Raw genomic sequence first — 16605 nt, forward strand, 5'->3', positions numbered from 1 at the left:
ACATTAAGATGTGTTAAATATTCCGAGCGACAAAAAGTTCATTCTTTTTTTTTTTTTTTTTATTGAGTTTGTCTTATTGGAGTTGCCGTAGCGTGACGTCAAAGTCTCCGCCCTTGCGCATAAAATGTGGCATCGCGGGACCAGGCAGTCTTTCAGCTCTCCATCGCAGCAGCGGAAGTCCAAAATCTCGCAGGACAGAAATTAAGGTAACGTCATTGAGTTTATAATCTAGATATTCTAGAAATAACCATCGTAGGTTGATCCACGTGAGAATTTCGCTTTAACTTCTAAAGTCTATAAAAACCTTCGTAATCACACAATAGGAGGCGTTTTATGAACTAGGCCGCCTGGACCGCTCCCGTTCTTTCCAGTTCCCGGAGGGGAGACACTAGAAACTGGTGGCAACGTTGGGAAAAAACGCGTCAGATCCCAAAAATGTTTTTGCTTGTGCTTAGAATGACAATTTCAGAGAATCGTCCTCTTCTGTTTAATCACTTGTCTAGTACTGCTTAATCACTTGGCTGGTTCTTTAAAGGATTAACCAGATTTGTCTGTAGAAACTGACCGTCGATATATATATATATATATATATATATATGCCTTGTAAATATTCTGCATCACTCGAGATCATCTAAATCAACGCCACACAACCTTCTTCCCAACATTAGCGTGCTTTTCTTTTTTTTTGAAGGATAACTCTTAAACCATGGCTATGTGCTTTCGGCTTCGCGTTTATCTTGTACAATGGTGGGTGGCATCCATAGCCTTACTGGATTCGACTGTTGATTGCAAGCAGGCACCTGCTCGATTGAGCAATACGCACCGTAATCGACCTGAAATTGATCGCGATCATTGCCCAGAATGCACGTCCAACACCAGAATGGCTTGATTGTATGTCCATATGGGCTTCCCCTGCTCAATACTGCATTACAAAGAGACGTCACATAAATAGGTCAGGAATGACTTCAACCACTTGTGCAGTTGTCACTTTTGCAAACTTTGTTTACATTGTATAGATGTAGTTTGACATCTATCTACATATTTTTTACAACACCGTTTGGGCAGCTCTTATCTCATTGTACTATGTCTAATGACCATAAAAGGCATTCTGAAGTTGAGTTGAGGGAGACTATAATGTAATAAGAGGTTTCTGTATGGCTAAAATATTTTCTGGGTTAGCAATTCAAAGTACTGGTAGCAGGAGAGAGGGGGGGGGGTCATTCTGCTTGGGGTTCTCATGATCCATGTTTGCACCATGAAGTCGGTCGGGGACATCTCTATATGTGCTATGTATGAATATATCTACAGTATACTTATTTTTTTTTCTTCTGACCACCAGAGTCATGGCAGCGCAGACTGAGCGCACCTTTATTGCCATCAAGCCTGATGGTGTTCAAAGAGGCATCATTGGCGAGGTCATTACAAGATTTGAAAGGAAAGGTTTCAAACTTGTGGCCTTGAAAATGATGCAAGTAAGTCAATTCTTTGTTTTCTTAACATGTGACATCCACATTCAACTGACTTGATTCCAGTGACTGTATATTGTGGCTGCTGAGTGACTGAGTGAGCGGATTATCAACCATGTCTATTTTTGGATCTCAGATAATCTGAGTAAAGACTCCATTTTTGTACCAGTAGCTCTAAGTGTTTATCAACTGTAGAGTCAGTTCAGACCAAGTCAACACTTTCCATGTTTTGTTCTTGTTGTTGACATTTGTGCCATAATATGGAATTTGGGGCACAGTGACAGTAGATGCAACTAAAATCAGTCTTGTAAAAATGTACACCATTTATGCTTGCAGGCACCAGAGGATCTGCTGATGGAGCATTACGGTGACCTCAAAGGCCGTCCATTCTTCCCCGATCTTGTTAATTTCATGAGTAGTGGCCCGGTGGTTGCCATGGTGAGACCCGTCGTAACTAGCCACTGAATGTTTAGTTTGAGGGGTCAACATGGTCTCTTTTTGTTCAACGTTAGGTGTGGGAAGGCAAGGGCGCTGTTAAGACTGGCAGGGTAATGCTTGGCGAAACCAACCCAGCAGACTCCAAACCTGGAACAATTAGAGGAGACTTCTGCATCGACGTCAGCAAGTAAGTTTCTCCTTGGCTATAGTCAGTCTCTCGATGGAGCGGCGCTCTTATTTTTCCCTTTTGGTTCCCAGAAACATCATCCATGGAAGTGACTCAGTTGAGAGTGCAACAAAGGAGATTGCCCTGTGGTTCAAAGAAGAAGAGCTCACCTGCTACACGAGCTGTGCATCCAGCTGGATCTATTGAGCACATTCCTTAAATGCCCCTTATCCAATTTTACCTACAACACAAGTAGTTATTTCAGTCTGTACTGTGATTTTTAGGGTGCATTTATTTTGCTAACATTCCATGACTTTGTGTGATGATGGCATTGACAAATTTATACTGCAAAATAAATGTTCATGTTGCAGACTAAATGGTGTCATTTATTGCTGTGATGATCAATTAGGAACACACTGGGCCCCTAACTGGATATTTTATTATTGATAATATGCGTGTGTGTGTGAGTCTTCTATACACACAGGCACATGTGTGTATGTTCGTAAACACAAAAAAATGAGAATAAAATAGAAATAACAAGTGTGAAGGCCTTCACACTAATTAGGAACAACATTTATCCCTCTAAAGAACTGCTCAGTGTTTAAATGTATGTAAACTGTTAATTGCCGTATTTGTCCATTGTTATGTTATTTTCAATAAAGTTAAAAAAAAAAAAAAAAAAAAAAGAAGGCGAAGAAGAGTGCATGAATGGACTCAAGAATATTTTGAGGTTCCACCTGTTTCAAGAGACATTGTGACATTTTGGAACGTTTCTTCACTAGAAGAACAAGGCTCTGGGTTATAATCTGGATAACTCCTTGCAATTGAATTATTTATTTCTGTTGTGGTTTCTTTTGTTATTGCATTGAGTATATGAATAAAGCTTTTTTTTAAAAAAAAAGAAAAATGCAACACGGCTCACTAAACGTTGGTGTTGTACACAAGCTGATGACGTCTCCGCTCGACAGAACTAGTTCTCAAATATCAAGTCGGATGCAAATGTTGACGGGTAAGACGATGAATTGCGTTTTATTCCGCGGTCGTTCTGTGTTGAATCATCTCCATAATATACGGACGACCTGGGTGCTGTAGATATTAGCAAACCAGACAACATTGCACTCATCGTCTCCCCAAACCTGCACACTCTGAGCAGCCATAATGAATAATTCCTCATGCATTCTGGAACTGTCCTCGTTATTGTGTTTTGCTGTGTGAGCTAGCGCATTTTGCGGCTGCAGCAATGGATGGCCCTAAGCTGCTCTTTACGTTTCTCGGGACTTCTTTGAGTTTGTTTGCGCTTATAAAGGATGTCTTTGGGGTTACCGCTTAATATGCACGATTCAAATGATCCAATCAAATCCCTTCTGTAGTCAATTTCTAAAACATGTTCTCATTTCTGTGCTGGAGCTGTCATTCATTTTGCGCATCTCACCGCTGGTTGTGCGGAAATGTCGCTCGGTTGACGCGTGTCCGGGGGACGGACTTCATTCATATTGCGGAAGGAAGCAAGGAGTGATTGCGGGGGCGAGTTCGATCCATCGATCGACTTCAATCAGCTGCACAGTAAGACCCCTTTTGTGCATGAATAAGATCTGGCTGGGTGTCTTGCGATTGTGGGACAATATTGGCGTGTGGTTTGTTTACTTTTCCATATGACTGAAGCTGCACTCTCCACATTGATGAAGCATCTCTGCAGGCTGACCGGGGCGCTACCTGGCACGGAATCTGTCAGGTGGTGCTGACGAGTGGAGAAGCAGAGTATGTGGAGTGCTTGCGGTTCCCATGGAGTCAAAGGACATGAAGCAGGTCAATAGAATTCTTCAAATCTGGAAAATGCATTCATTCTTTCATAATCCCAAACCAGTGCTCTACTGTGCTGGTAGATGTGGAACAACTGGGATTTTTTTTTCTACTTTTAAAAGTTAAAATGAACCAAAAATGTATCAATACATATCTATAAACAGAAAAAAGAAAATAAATATTAACTAAATACTCTTATAAATGCTATGATGTGCTGTGTTCTAGGAGGAAAATTCCATTGCTTTGGGCTTGTTGACTCACCAGGCTCTAGGAAAACTCCGGGATCAGCTTAGCAGTTTACTGGACCAGCACCTGAAGACAACATGCAGACAGGGCTCTGTAAAGGTACATGGACTTCTTTGTGCTAATAATCTTGCATGCAATACCTCCATGGAAAAAGAAGATTTGAGAAAAATGATGCCCAGGAATGAAACATCTGACCACAACTCTGTTTTGACAGGAACAATGGGTGAATAGCTTCCTTTACCATGGAAACCGCCATTCATGTCTCCACTGGCCGGAAGCCGCTGTCACTGTGCTAGTGGCACTTGGACTGGTGTGTTGCTTTGGCAGTCAGCCCAAGGGCAGGTATGCTTGATCTGATGAAATGAAGTTGTGTGACCTCACACCCAGATGACAGCCATGATGCTTCTTATCTAATCCTGACCTTTACAGTTCTGGCAGTGAGCTGGTCAATGCAATGGCCCTCCTCATCCTTTTGCTGTTGAATCTGATGCTGGTCAGAAGACAGGAGAGGCTCAAAAGAAGCGAGATGGTTCGCCGTCTCAAAAGCATCATCGCACAACTCAACGGTACGTCTGACCCGGTGCAAAAAAAAAAGACGAGGCGCTTTCTACTTTTGACAAAGAGCTATTCTACTGTTTCTATTGTTCATTTGTTGTAGATTACCTTTCAGGTTGGGTTGGCGAAGTGCGCTGGCCACCGTGTCTTTACCCTGATCTCTATACACCCTCGTCTCCATCGTGGTCCCTTCACTGGACGTACCGTGACTCCCAGTTGGTTAATCTGCCCGTCAGCCTGCTTGTGGAAGGAGATATAATTGTTCTCAGACCTGGGCAAGAAGCATTTGCGTCTCTCCGAGGGATAAAGGTTAGTTAGTTAGTCTAGTTAGTGTTCATAACGTCCCTTCAGGGCTCCACATTTCCCATGTATAAAAGAAAAAAAATGTTTGTTTTTTTCTATTACAGGATGATGAACACATTGTTTTGGAACCTGGAGATTTGTTCCCCCCATCATCTCCATCTCCTTCCGCACCAGCAAATGAGAAAAAAGGACCCCATAATCCACAACAACGTCGTCTCTTCAGAGTGGTCCGAACTCCAGTTTTAGACATTGTCAGGTAGGAACCTGGATTTCTTTACGTGGATGTCAAAATGTATTGTCCATTGCGTCAACCTCAACTCTTGCCTTTTCCTTTTTAAAAGGAATAGTTTGGAGTTTGCAGGATCCAGACCGGTTACAGTGCTGGACAACGAGAGGTTTACAGTCCAGTCCCTCATCACCAAGCTTGTCTGTCCTGTAGTGCTGGTGAGGGGAAATCACTTGAAATGGTTAACTTGAAATGTTCTTGAAGCATTTCTTTGTGTTCTTTTTTTTTTTTCCCCTATAGGTTACATTTCTGCTGGTGAACTCCATACGCTACTTTTGTGATGCACCCAACCTTACCCCTAGTAGCTACAATTTTTTGCAGCTTCAGGTAATTTTCCAAATGAAAATGTTTCGAAATGAAGACTAGAAATCCATTTGGCTTTAATTCCGCCCCCTTTCAACGTTCCAAGAAAAACACTCCCAATAACTTGAACATTCTGACTCTCAAATGTTTAGAATGAATGGTTTTTCAAATGAAGTAATAATGATACATTTTGGAAAGGTAATCATCCAATTGTATTTTCTTTCAGTTGATGGGTGTCCTTCCCGTCTTACCACTGCTCTTCCCTGTCATGTGGGTGCTGGTCAATGCCTTTGGAGAAGCGAGAGTCCTTGCCGAGTTCAGCCATGGCTCTCCAGCAGGATTGGTGAGAATTTCCCCTTTTTTTAAGTGGGACCATGTGCTACTTCTGCACATTTCCTTAGACTCACTCCATTTTCCTCTCACCCCTCCCTAGCTTTCTAAATTCTCCGAGGACACTCTAAGCAGCTACACCGAAGCGGTCTCCACCCAGGTATCTTCCCATCATGTTTGCTCCAGATGGACTACCTTGACCACATCAGGAAGCGACTCACCCATGTTGGCAGCTTCTCGCGATAATGGAGACGTTTGTTTGTTTGTTTGTTTGTTTGTTTGTTTGTTTGTTTGTTCTCACGTGCAGGAGATGATAGTTTCTGTGTGGAGACACTTCATTGGTGTACTGAAGGGAGAGTCTCAGACTCTTTGCTACACTTCCAACCTTTTACACACGCTTGGGTCTGTCACCGTAAGTATCCATAGGTCCATCTATAGGTCCAGATCACATGATCTGAGCAAAAGTGTGTGCAGGTATTGTGTTGTGTGGACAAACAAGGCATTCTGTCATGGCCTAATCCAAGCCCTGAGACAGTGCTGTTCTTCAGTGGAAGAGTTGAAAATAGTCAGGAGGATCTCATAGATGGCTTGTCAATCAACTCCTACTGCAAACCAGAGACAGATGATGGCAAGGTTTGGACTTTCCCCGTGACCATTTTTCATGTAACACGTATGAAAGGTCATTTACTTTGTGATTGTTCTGGAAATGTCTCATTCACCGCTCAGCAGAACCAAGAGGCGGAGACTCTCCTCTGTTTACCAGAGGAGCCCGCCAACCGAATCGGAGAAATACCCGAGGCCAGAGAGACTTGGAACGATACGACTCGTACGACAGACACACTCATGCACTGGCGTTCCTGCCAACCTGTAAATAGTCGCAGCAAACACAACTCTGGGTCCAACGTGAGCTTCAGTCGCCATACAGAGGGAGGCGAGGACCAAACTCAGGTGAAATCTGAAATAGTTGGTGATGGAAAAATATGTTGCCACTTAAATGGCCCAAAAATTCCACATATTTCCCCAGGAATTTCTTTTGGATAACCAAGAAAGTGAGGCAGAGGATTACGTGTGTGACTATCACCTGGAAATGTTGAGTCTTTCGCAAGATCAGCAAAATCCAGCAAGCATTCAGTTTGATGACTTAGCATGGCAGTGTCACTTGCCTTCACTCAAACCACTGGGCCTCAACATCATGCTCAACCTCTGCAACGATAACGTCACTCAACAGCTCTGCTGCTTCTCCGATCATTTGTCCAACTTGGCGCTGCAAGAGAGCCACGGCAGCGTGCAGCCCGTTTATGTTCCTTGGGGGCTTTGCGAACTCTCCAGGCTTATAGGTAAACCTTCTTGATTCTGCCGTGAACGTGCGGACATCTTAACGGTCTGATTTTGTGGGTGTCAGGCTTCACTCCTGGTGCAAGGGAGATGTTTGAACAGGAGAGCCACTTGGCTCTTTACCAGCTGCCAACTGGAGACATGGCAAAAGATGTGCCTTCGCACCGCTTGCATTACTTCACCAAGCGTCAGCCTCCTATCTCCCACATGATCTCCCTTTTTGTACGAGACTCTTCCTCGGGTGAGTCCCGAGCCGACCGGTATCATCGGATGGATGGATGGATGGATGGATGGATGGATGGATGGATGGATGGGTTTTTACCCACTTGACTTTTGTTTTGTAGAGTGTGTCCAGATGCTGTCACATGGCTCAGCTGACCTTATCTTGGAAGCCAGCACTGACTTTTGGGACGGTGCTGATATTTATCCCCTTTTAGGTTCTGACAGGTACACAAACGTTTTGTCTGTGTCAAATGGGATATCAATCTAATCTTCTACGATATCTCGTTGATAGAAAAAAGATTCTGGACTTCTACCAACGTGCCTGTCTGTCTGGTTACTGCTCAGCCTTTGCATATAAACCCATGCAGCGGTCATTGTCCAGCCAATTAAATGGCAAGTGTGTGGAGTTGGCGTCCGGGCCCTGTCTCTTCTCAGGGCTGGAGCTGTCCTTAAGCACCCCGAACAAGCATCCTTCCTGCAGGAACAGTTGGAGCTCTGACGGTACGGCTCAGCTTTCCAATACGTTTCTACTCTGAGGATCAGAGCGTCTTCATCATTTGGTTCTCCCTTTTCTAATAGAGGGTATAGGTGAAGGAATGGAATGTGACGATGGTGTGCAAGCCCTGAGCGGCCAGATCTTCATGGGCATGGTTTCATCCCAGTTCCAAGCCCGACTGGACACGGTCCGACTCATTGATGCTTTGATCACGGCGTGTATTCGATTTGTCTACTTTTCCATGGAGGACGAACTTCGTAGCAAGGTCAAAACTTGGGGAACTCTGCTTTGAAAATGGCTGATTCTTGACGTGGTTTTGTGTTTGTAGGTTTTTGCCGAGAAAATGGGCTTAGAGACAGGTTGGAACTGTCATATCTCACTGACTTCAAATGGAGATGGTCCATGTGAAGGAGCTCCATCCAGCCCCTATCATGGGTCACTCCATGAAGGTGGTTGTTATGCTTGTCTTGTCTATTTCACCAGGGCCTTACTCATTGTCTGTCACCTTCAAATGTCATTAGATTCTCGAGATGAAGCGGAAGGTCCGTTGCTGTCAGAGGAGGAAGTTCATTCGGACCTGGCAAGTTTCCAGCCCACAGACAGTGATCTGCCCAGCTTTCTGGAAGATTGCAACCGGGTAAACAATCATGTTCATTGACCAAATGAGTTCCATCTTTACTCCATTGAAGTTTTGTCATTTTTGCTGTCGGCTTTCTCATTCTTTTCATTTCTTTCTTCTAATCTTAGGCGAAGCTTCCGCGTGGCATTCACCAGGTTCGACCTCATTTGAAGAACATTGACAATGTGCCTCTACTGGTGCCACTCTTCACTGACTTGTCGTTCCACAGAGAGCTGAAAAGCACGTCGAATATTGCCGCTGTTTGTTTTTTCCGGCGCCACTGTATTTTATGATGTTCGGTGTCAACGGGACCAAGTCTGAAGTTCCATCAAGTTAACAGTAAGAACATTTTGATTTAGCGTAACTTTGTATAGCTTCGCGTGGGTGGTGGCTTTATTTACATGACAACTAATCAATAAACTCCAGGCATCATGTATTTTCGATAGTAAGAATTTTATTCGAATATTCCAGTCATTCTAGCGGTGGTGTTATGTAATATTCTATTTCCGTTGGCTTTTAAATGTACTGATGCAGCCCCCCCTGCCCGCCTGCCTCCTTTTAAACTTGTTCGCCACTACTTGTTCGACACTCGGCCAAGTCAACAGATTAACATCATACTTTCTTGTTAAGGTTGTGATAGTTTGCCCGTTTTAAAATGTTGCTGTACTTCAGTTCGCCAAGCCATTGTTTGGAGCCATGTTGAGAAACAGCCAACTTTTTCCTCTCTACCTTTGTGGTACCTGCAAGTAGAGATGAGATGTGATGAAATATTTATATCAAAATGATAGGGGTCAGATTGATTAGCGTGATTTTGATCAGAATTATAGGTGTGAGGTGCATCTCTGCATTTTTTGCACATTAGAAATTGGAATAAGTAGCAACCAAAATGTATGTTTGTGCGTGTCTGAATGTAGCGTATTGAAATTGTGGCTTTATCTATTGTTCAAATAAATGAGTGTTAAAACTAACACCTCTGAATGGATATATGAAGAGTTTTGCCATTGCTATTTTTACAAGTCACGGTCACGTCCAACAATAACGTCCGATGGCAATTACGAGCCCGCTACCAAGTTAAAGTAGACCTAAAATGGCATTGTTCAAGTAAAATAAATTGTATTCCTTCTGTTGTTGTTTTTTTGCTGTTGTTTTTTATTTTGCAGATACTGTACCAACCAACTCCTAGTCTTCAGAGAATCTGACATCGGTCCTACCCCCTTCCTTCCTTCCCTAAGGTGCTGTGCGTGTGTGATTTGGATTTTGTGTGAAAGAGAAAACTTTCAGAGAATTCTTCCCGTAAACCGAGGACCCCCTGTAAATTGTACGATACACAGTTGGTAAAAAGGAATCATGAAGTGTGGTTAAATAGTATCGTGCATCACATAGTGTATTCAAACATGCAGTCATTTTCTCCGATTCTTCCCTGTCCATGCCAATGTATGATGATTAGGCATTACATCAGTGACAAATGACCTCTTACCAAAAACTAATCTTCCACTTTTTTTCGATGATAGATTCTCAGGGATGGATGAAGATCATGAAGGACCTCACAGTTCTGCCTTGAATTACATTTTGTCATCTGCAGAAGACGTAAAAGACTCTCCGCATTTCAAAGATCGAGGACGCCGTAGTCAAGGCAATGTTAAGCAACATGGCTCCACCAAGAGAGGCAATTATAAAATTCAGAAAGGGGCTGTTTTTTCCGGAAACATCCTGAGTTTCGGCTGCTCGGTGTGTAAGGACCATTCTACATACAGTCCCAACGATCTCCTTAAACATTTTCGAGAGGCCCACAAAGGAATTTTACCGACGTACCCTTGTGATTTGTGCGGATTTGCCACGAATGAATTTGCGGCTCTTCAACGTCACCGAATTGAGCACAAAAACACTTTGGTTACGTGTGAGCTCTGCTGTGATGGAATTCAGTATTCACTGCTTTTGCTTACAAGACACTACATCATGTGTCACAGTCTCAATGGAAAGTTCCAATGTGACTGGTGCCAGTTTACAACTGTGGATGCGGGGACATTTGTCCAACACATTCACCATCATAACGAGAGTCCTTGGAAATGTTCCAAGTGTCGACATATCAGCTTGAATGAAGCGGATCATCAAAAGCACCTTAAATCTCACCTGTTACCTTTAATTTGTCAAATCTGTGGATACTGCGCTACAACCATCAAGCAGATTAAAGGACACGCAGGAACTGCTCACTCAGCAGGCAAACATCCATCCAACCAACAAATCCATCCAAATGTATGGAAGACTTTAGAAAACGGAGCAACAAATTCTTCTCTCAATTGCCACAACATGCTTGAAAATATTTCCGAGCTGCAAGAACCACAGAAGTTGCCCAAATTATTTGGTATATCAGGGATCTTATCCAACCAAAATGGTCGAACAAAATCTGAGATGTGTTCTGAGGAAGAGGCGCACACTTTTGACGGGACAGCAGCAAAAAAGCACTCCGCTCATCGAAACGCTTTGAGCGCAGAACAATCCTCGCCGATAATGTTGCTGGACAATGATGGCTGCGGCTCTCCGACCAATCCTAATGCACTCACCTTTCTGATGGTGAAAAACAAAATCTCTCTCCCCCCAAACTGCACAACCAAGGTGATGGGATTTAAGATGGTCGATGGGAAAAAACATCTGGTCCTCAAAGTAATACCAGTAGCAAAACAAAACATGTGCACCCATGACAATTCATTCCTAGATTTGGACTCTTCAGATAGTAGGTCTGCATATTGTAGAAGTGAAGTCTTGGTTGAGAATGGTGAATCATCGGCTAGTAAGATCTCCGCATCGCCTTGTTTTGATGGAAGTGAGTCTTGCATCCAAAATGATGATATCATGGCAGTTAACATCAAGATTGAAGAGGAAGAAACACCTGTTTTCCCTCTTGAGTCTTCTCCTCATAGTGATGATTTGGGGTCGAGAGGTGGTCATTGCGTAAACGGCTCTTCAACTTCAATCGGAGAGACTGATCCCGTTGGCAGACAAACATTTGAGAACAAATCTGAGACTCTATCAAAAATGGCTGACACATCTACGGATTATCCTTTCAATGTTTCTCAGGGTAAATCAACTTGCAAAAACCATGTTGAGAATTGTGAAGCAGTAGATGAAGGAATGATAAGTTACACTAGAAACGGAAATATTCTTGACGTGCACAAAGAGAATTCTGGCAAATGGCCTGAAATGACTGCCCGGTGTTCCCAAAGCACTCCAGAATGTACCGAGAGCACAAGATTGATTCGCTTCCACCATTACCAGCATCCTAAGAACCATTTGACAAATGAGATGGCCTCATCCTCCTCTTTTGGAGAAAATGCTCTAACACCACAAAGTTCTTTCAACCACCAAGTATTTGCTTTTCACAATTATTCCAAGGAAGCCCTCGGTATGTCACCCAGAGCATGTCATCAAAGCGATGGTGCGTCACAACTGACAGTAGGCAGAGAAATCAATCACATAGCAACTCATTTTAGTCCAACGTTATCCGAGTCGTCAGAAGCTTCTGAGGACGATGACTGCGTCGATGCAGATGAGGAAAACCCCGAATCGGTGCTGAAAGATTTTAACGTGATAAAAATCGAGGAGGATCTCATTCCCGTATCGGCCAATGAAACAAATACTTCATCTGCATCGGGCGATTTTGTAGAACAACACTCGGATGAAATAATTACGCGCCAACTTTATAAGGAAAGGACTGAATGTTTACATTCAAACATAGATTCATTTGATTGTTCCAAACAAACAAAGTCGATTGTAAGATTTCAAGAGCAACGTGAAAAACAGCAAGCGGTCTCGAAGACGAACGAGAAAAATTCTGTTACGCCAATGCAGCTCAAGCCCACTCCGAGTTTTAAGCTAATCACTCAATGCGTAAATCCTCAAATCAATGTCTCTTACACGACAACGTCTGGCAATCATGACAGTGAGCCCATTCCTCCTCTAAAACATCTTGGAACTTTAAAGGCAGCATCTAGTGATAAAATGACACATTCTTCTCTTCAAAGTAGGCTTAGTACCTCCCCTCAACATTATCTTCTCAATAGCTCCAATTTAAAAGGTCCCGTATTCCTTTCGAGCGCATCGTCCAACGCTCCCGACAAAGTGGCGAAAACACAGCCAACTTGCTACCTGTTGCCAAGGTCGATTCCCTTTGTTCAAGCTCCAAGCAGCTCTGGCCTCAAGCTAGCAAGTGCCTTGAACTCAGACAAGTCCAGCAATTTGCAGAGCGGTCGGCAAACATTTTTGCTTCGCTACATTTCTCCGCCCAAGTCCAATGTGCTTCTCAATCATCTGGAAACCAAATCCATCAGTCAGTCTTGCCACAGCAGAGACAAAAGAGGAAACAAAGTTGTATTTAAAATCGTTAGCCCTACCACGAGCCTGCTTAAGAGTGGCTCACCTTCCTCCAGTTGTCAACCTTTACTTTTGGCCACCTCACCTCCGACCCAATGTTTTCTTATGCCTTCCAACAAAACAAACGCTAACGCTTGCGACAACGTGAACGACATCATTGTCAGGCCGAATTCAGCCCAAAGCGCCGTCGGGGAATCCATGCCTCAATTGACATCCAAGTTCAAAGCAAGTCAAGCGGATAAACCTCAACTAGCTCCACGGCCAATTCGACCCAGAAGTCGAAGAAAGGTCCGCAGGAAAGTGCTGTTTGATGAGCTTCCAGAAACAGTGCAGCATAAAGCCAGAAGGTTCTCCAACCAAGTACAGACTGAGAAAGACACGACTGTATTTTGGAGTCCCATCGCAAAAGAAGTTGCAAGAACCTTGAGACTCGCCCCGTTCAACTTTCTACAGCAAATTAAATGCCCCCGTAGATACCAACCTGTGGTCGTGCTTAATCATCCAGACGCCGATATTCCCGAAGTGGCCAATATCATGAAGGTCATCAATCGACACAGAGGCGCCGTTGTCAAGGTGTCCCTTTCGCAGAAAACCGTTAAAGCGCTCGCTGAGCTGGGTACCCAAGGGGGGGAGATTTTGACCGAAGGGCTTCTGCTGCAAACCAATTCGCCGAGCCCACGGGCGATTCAAAGCGTGGTCCGAGAGCGTTTCCTTCTCAAACTGAAGCTGAGGAAAAAGAACCCCAAAAAGTATGAAGTGGTGCCACCTCTATCAGACAGTAGCCAAAAGACTGTGGCGTTCGACTGCTGGTTCTGTGGTCGGCTATTCAACAGCCAGGAACATTGGATTGGCCACGGGCAGCGACATCTCATGGAGGCAACTCGAGACTGGAACAAACTGTTGTAAATGTTTTCCTATATGGCCAAACAGCTGGATATGACCTTTCACTATGTTTGATTTGCATCTTTGTAAATACATTTTTTATTTGGAATATTTTATTGGTGCTTTTTCTGAAATTAAATTGAGCTAGCATGACTTCAGTCTTGGACACGTACGTGTTTGAACTGTGAATGTATTCCATTGTAATACATTAAGATGTGTTAAATATTCCGAGCGACAAAAAGTTCATTCTTTTTTTTTTTTTTTTTATTGAGTTTGTCTTATTGGAGTTGCCGTAGCGTGACGTCAAAGTCTCCGCCCTTGCGCATAAAATGTGGCATCGCGGGACCAGGCAGTCTTTCAGCTCTCCATCGCAGCAGCGGAAGTCCAAAATCTCGCAGGACAGAAATTAAGGTAACGTCATTGAGTTTATAATCTAGATATTCTAGAAATAACCATCGTAGGTTGATCCACGTGAGAATTTCGCTTTAACTTCTAAAGTCTATAAAAACCTTCGTAATCACACAATAGGAGGCGTTTTATGAACTAGGCCGCCTGGACCGCTCCCGTTCTTTCCAGTTCCCGGAGGGGAGACACTAGAAACTGGTGGCAACGTTGGGAAAAAACGCGTCAGATCCCAAAAATGTTTTTGCTTGTGCTTAGAATGACAATTTCAGAGAATCGTCCTCTTCTGTTTAATCACTTGTCTAGTACTGCTTAATCACTTGGCTGGTTCTTTAAAGGATTAACCAGATTTGTCTGTAGAAACTGACCGTCGATATATATATATATATATATATATATATGCCTTGTAAATATTCTGCATCACTCGAGATCATCTAAATCAACGCCACACAACCTTCTTCCCAACATTAGCGTGCTTTTCTTTTTTTTTGAAGGATAACTCTTAAACCATGGCTATGTGCTTTCGGCTTCGCGTTTATCTTGTACAATGGTGGGTGGCATCCATAGCCTTACTGGATTCGACTGTTGATTGCAAGCAGGCACCTGCTCGATTGAGCAATACGCACCGTAATCGACCTGAAATTGATCGCGATCATTGCCCAGAATGCACGTCCAACACCAGAATGGCTTGATTGTATGTCCATATGGGCTTCCCCTGCTCAATACTGCATTACAAAGAGACGTCACATAAATAGGTCAGGAATGACTTCAACCACTTGTGCAGTTGTCACTTTTGCAAACTTTGTTTACATTGTATAGATGTAGTTTGACATCTATCTACATATTTTTTACAACACCGTTTGGGCAGCTCTTATCTCATTGTACTATGTCTAATGACCATAAAAGGCATTCTGAAGTTGAGTTGAGGGAGACTATAATGTAATAAGAGGTTTCTGTATGGCTAAAATATTTTCTGGGTTAGCAATTCAAAGTACTGGTAGCAGGAGAGAGGGGGGGGGGTCATTCTGCTTGGGGTTCTCATGATCCATGTTTGCACCATGAAGTCGGTCGGGGACATCTCTATATGTGCTATGTATGAATATATCTACAGTATACTTATTTTTTTTTCTTCTGACCACCAGAGTCATGGCAGCGCAGACTGAGCGCACCTTTATTGCCATCAAGCCTGATGGTGTTCAAAGAGGCATCATTGGCGAGGTCATTACAAGATTTGAAAGGAAAGGTTTCAAACTTGTGGCCTTGAAAATGATGCAAGTAAGTCAATTCTTTGTTTTCTTAACATGTGACATCCACATTCAACTGACTTGATTCCAGTGACTGTATATTGTGGCTGCTGAGTGACTGAGTGAGCGGATTATCAACCATGTCTATTTTTGGATCTCAGATAATCTGAGTAAAGACTCCATTTTTGTACCAGTAGCTCTAAGTGTTTATCAACTGTAGAGTCAGTTCAGACCAAGTCAACACTTTCCATGTTTTGTTCTTGTTGTTGACATTTGTGCCATAATATGGAATTTGGGGCACAGTGACAGTAGATGCAACTAAAATCAGTCTTGTAAAAATGTACACCATTTATGCTTGCAGGCACCAGAGGATCTGCTGATGGAGCATTACGGTGACCTCAAAGGCCGTCCATTCTTCCCCGATCTTGTTAATTTCATGAGTAGTGGCCCGGTGGTTGCCATGGTGAGACCCGTCGTAACTAGCCACTGAATGTTTAGTTTGAGGGGTCAACATGGTCTCTTTTTGTTCAACGTTAGGTGTGGGAAGGCAAGGGCGCTGTTAAGACTGGCAGGGTAATGCTTGGCGAAACCAACCCAGCAGACTCCAAACCTGGAACAATTAGAGGAGACTTCTGCATCGACGTCAGCAAGTAAGTTTCTCCTTGGCTATAGTCAGTCTCTCGATGGAGCGGCGCTCTTATTTTTCCCTTTTGGTTCCCAGAAACATCATCCATGGAAGTGACTCAGTTGAGAGTGCAACAAAGGAGATTGCCCTGTGGTTCAAAGAAGAAGAGCTCACCTGCTACACGAGCTGTGCATCCAGCTGGATCTATTGAGCACATTCCTTAAATGCCCCTTATCCAATTTTACCTACAACACAAGTAGTTATTTCAGTCTGTACTGTGATTTTTAGGGTGCATTTATTTTGCTAACATTCCATGACTTTGTGTGATGATGGCATTGACAAATTTATACTGCAAAATAAATGTTCATGTTGCAGACTAAATGGTGTCATTTATTGCTGTGATGATCAATTAGGAACACACTGGGCCCCTAACTGGATATTTTATTATTGATAATATGCGTGTGTGTGTGAGTCTTCTATACACACAGGCACATGTGTGTATGTTCGTAAACACAAAAA

The 16605-nt window shown here is 43.3% G+C and overlaps 4 protein-coding genes across 11 annotated transcripts; all 4 read left to right on the plus strand.

The window, feature by feature from the left end:
- Window positions 1-55: 55 nt before the first annotated feature.
- On the plus strand, window positions 56-2447 carry LOC147039176 (nucleoside diphosphate kinase A-like). The gene is made up of 5 exons (XM_085903581.1): window positions 56-206; window positions 1340-1472; window positions 1803-1904; window positions 1979-2091; window positions 2163-2447. The coding sequence occupies exons 2-5, from the start codon at window positions 1344-1346 to the stop codon at window positions 2275-2277; spliced, it is 459 nt and encodes a 152-aa protein (XP_085759707.1). The 5' UTR covers window positions 56-206; window positions 1340-1343; the 3' UTR covers window positions 2278-2447.
- A 147-nt stretch (window positions 2448-2594) lies between these two features.
- On the plus strand, window positions 2595-8904 carry LOC147039177 (transmembrane protein 94-like). Of its 7 annotated transcripts, XM_085903573.1 has the most exons (24): window positions 2595-3079; window positions 3478-3633; window positions 3733-3876; window positions 4096-4215; window positions 4331-4458; window positions 4546-4682; window positions 4775-4980; window positions 5079-5230; window positions 5316-5418; window positions 5501-5587; window positions 5790-5906; window positions 5997-6053; window positions 6201-6305; window positions 6368-6526; window positions 6620-6841; window positions 6918-7230; window positions 7296-7469; window positions 7573-7675; window positions 7743-7951; window positions 8030-8211; window positions 8275-8395; window positions 8468-8583; window positions 8694-8720; window positions 8795-8904. In XM_085903573.1, the coding sequence occupies exons 3-24, from the start codon at window positions 3853-3855 to the stop codon at window positions 8900-8902; spliced, it is 2970 nt and encodes a 989-aa protein (XP_085759699.1). In that variant the 5' UTR covers window positions 2595-3079; window positions 3478-3633; window positions 3733-3852; the 3' UTR covers window positions 8903-8904. The 7 variants fall into 7 exon arrangements, with proteins under 7 accessions (XP_085759699.1, XP_085759697.1, XP_085759698.1 ...); XM_085903571.1 differs by having other exon boundaries at window positions 8694-8858; XM_085903572.1 differs by having other exon boundaries at window positions 6623-6841; window positions 8694-8858.
- LOC147039178 (zinc finger protein 518A) lies at window positions 8827-13968 on the plus strand. 2 transcript variants are annotated; one of them, XM_085903565.1, is made up of 3 exons: window positions 8827-8904; window positions 9726-9797; window positions 10077-13968. In XM_085903565.1, exon 3 carries the CDS (start codon window positions 10087-10089, stop codon window positions 13837-13839), a length of 3753 nt encoding a protein of 1250 aa, XP_085759691.1. In that variant the 5' UTR covers window positions 8827-8904; window positions 9726-9797; window positions 10077-10086; the 3' UTR covers window positions 13840-13968. The 2 variants fall into 2 exon arrangements, with proteins under 2 accessions (XP_085759691.1, XP_085759692.1); XM_085903566.1 differs by lacking the exon at window positions 8827-8904 and having other exon boundaries at window positions 9650-9797.
- Window positions 13969-14075: 107 nt separating this feature from the next.
- On the plus strand, window positions 14076-16467 carry LOC147039179 (nucleoside diphosphate kinase A-like). The gene is made up of 5 exons (XM_085903582.1): window positions 14076-14226; window positions 15360-15492; window positions 15823-15924; window positions 15999-16111; window positions 16183-16467. Exons 2-5 carry the CDS (start codon window positions 15364-15366, stop codon window positions 16295-16297), a joined length of 459 nt encoding a protein of 152 aa, XP_085759708.1. The 5' UTR covers window positions 14076-14226; window positions 15360-15363; the 3' UTR covers window positions 16298-16467.
- The last annotated feature ends 138 nt before the right edge of the window (window positions 16468-16605 follow it).

This window comes from Syngnathus leptorhynchus, chromosome 22 (genome assembly GCF_054491065.1).
Source record: "Syngnathus leptorhynchus isolate UIUO chromosome 22, UIUO_Slep, whole genome shotgun sequence".
NCBI classification, from domain to species: Eukaryota; Metazoa; Chordata; class Actinopteri; order Syngnathiformes; family Syngnathidae; genus Syngnathus; species Syngnathus leptorhynchus.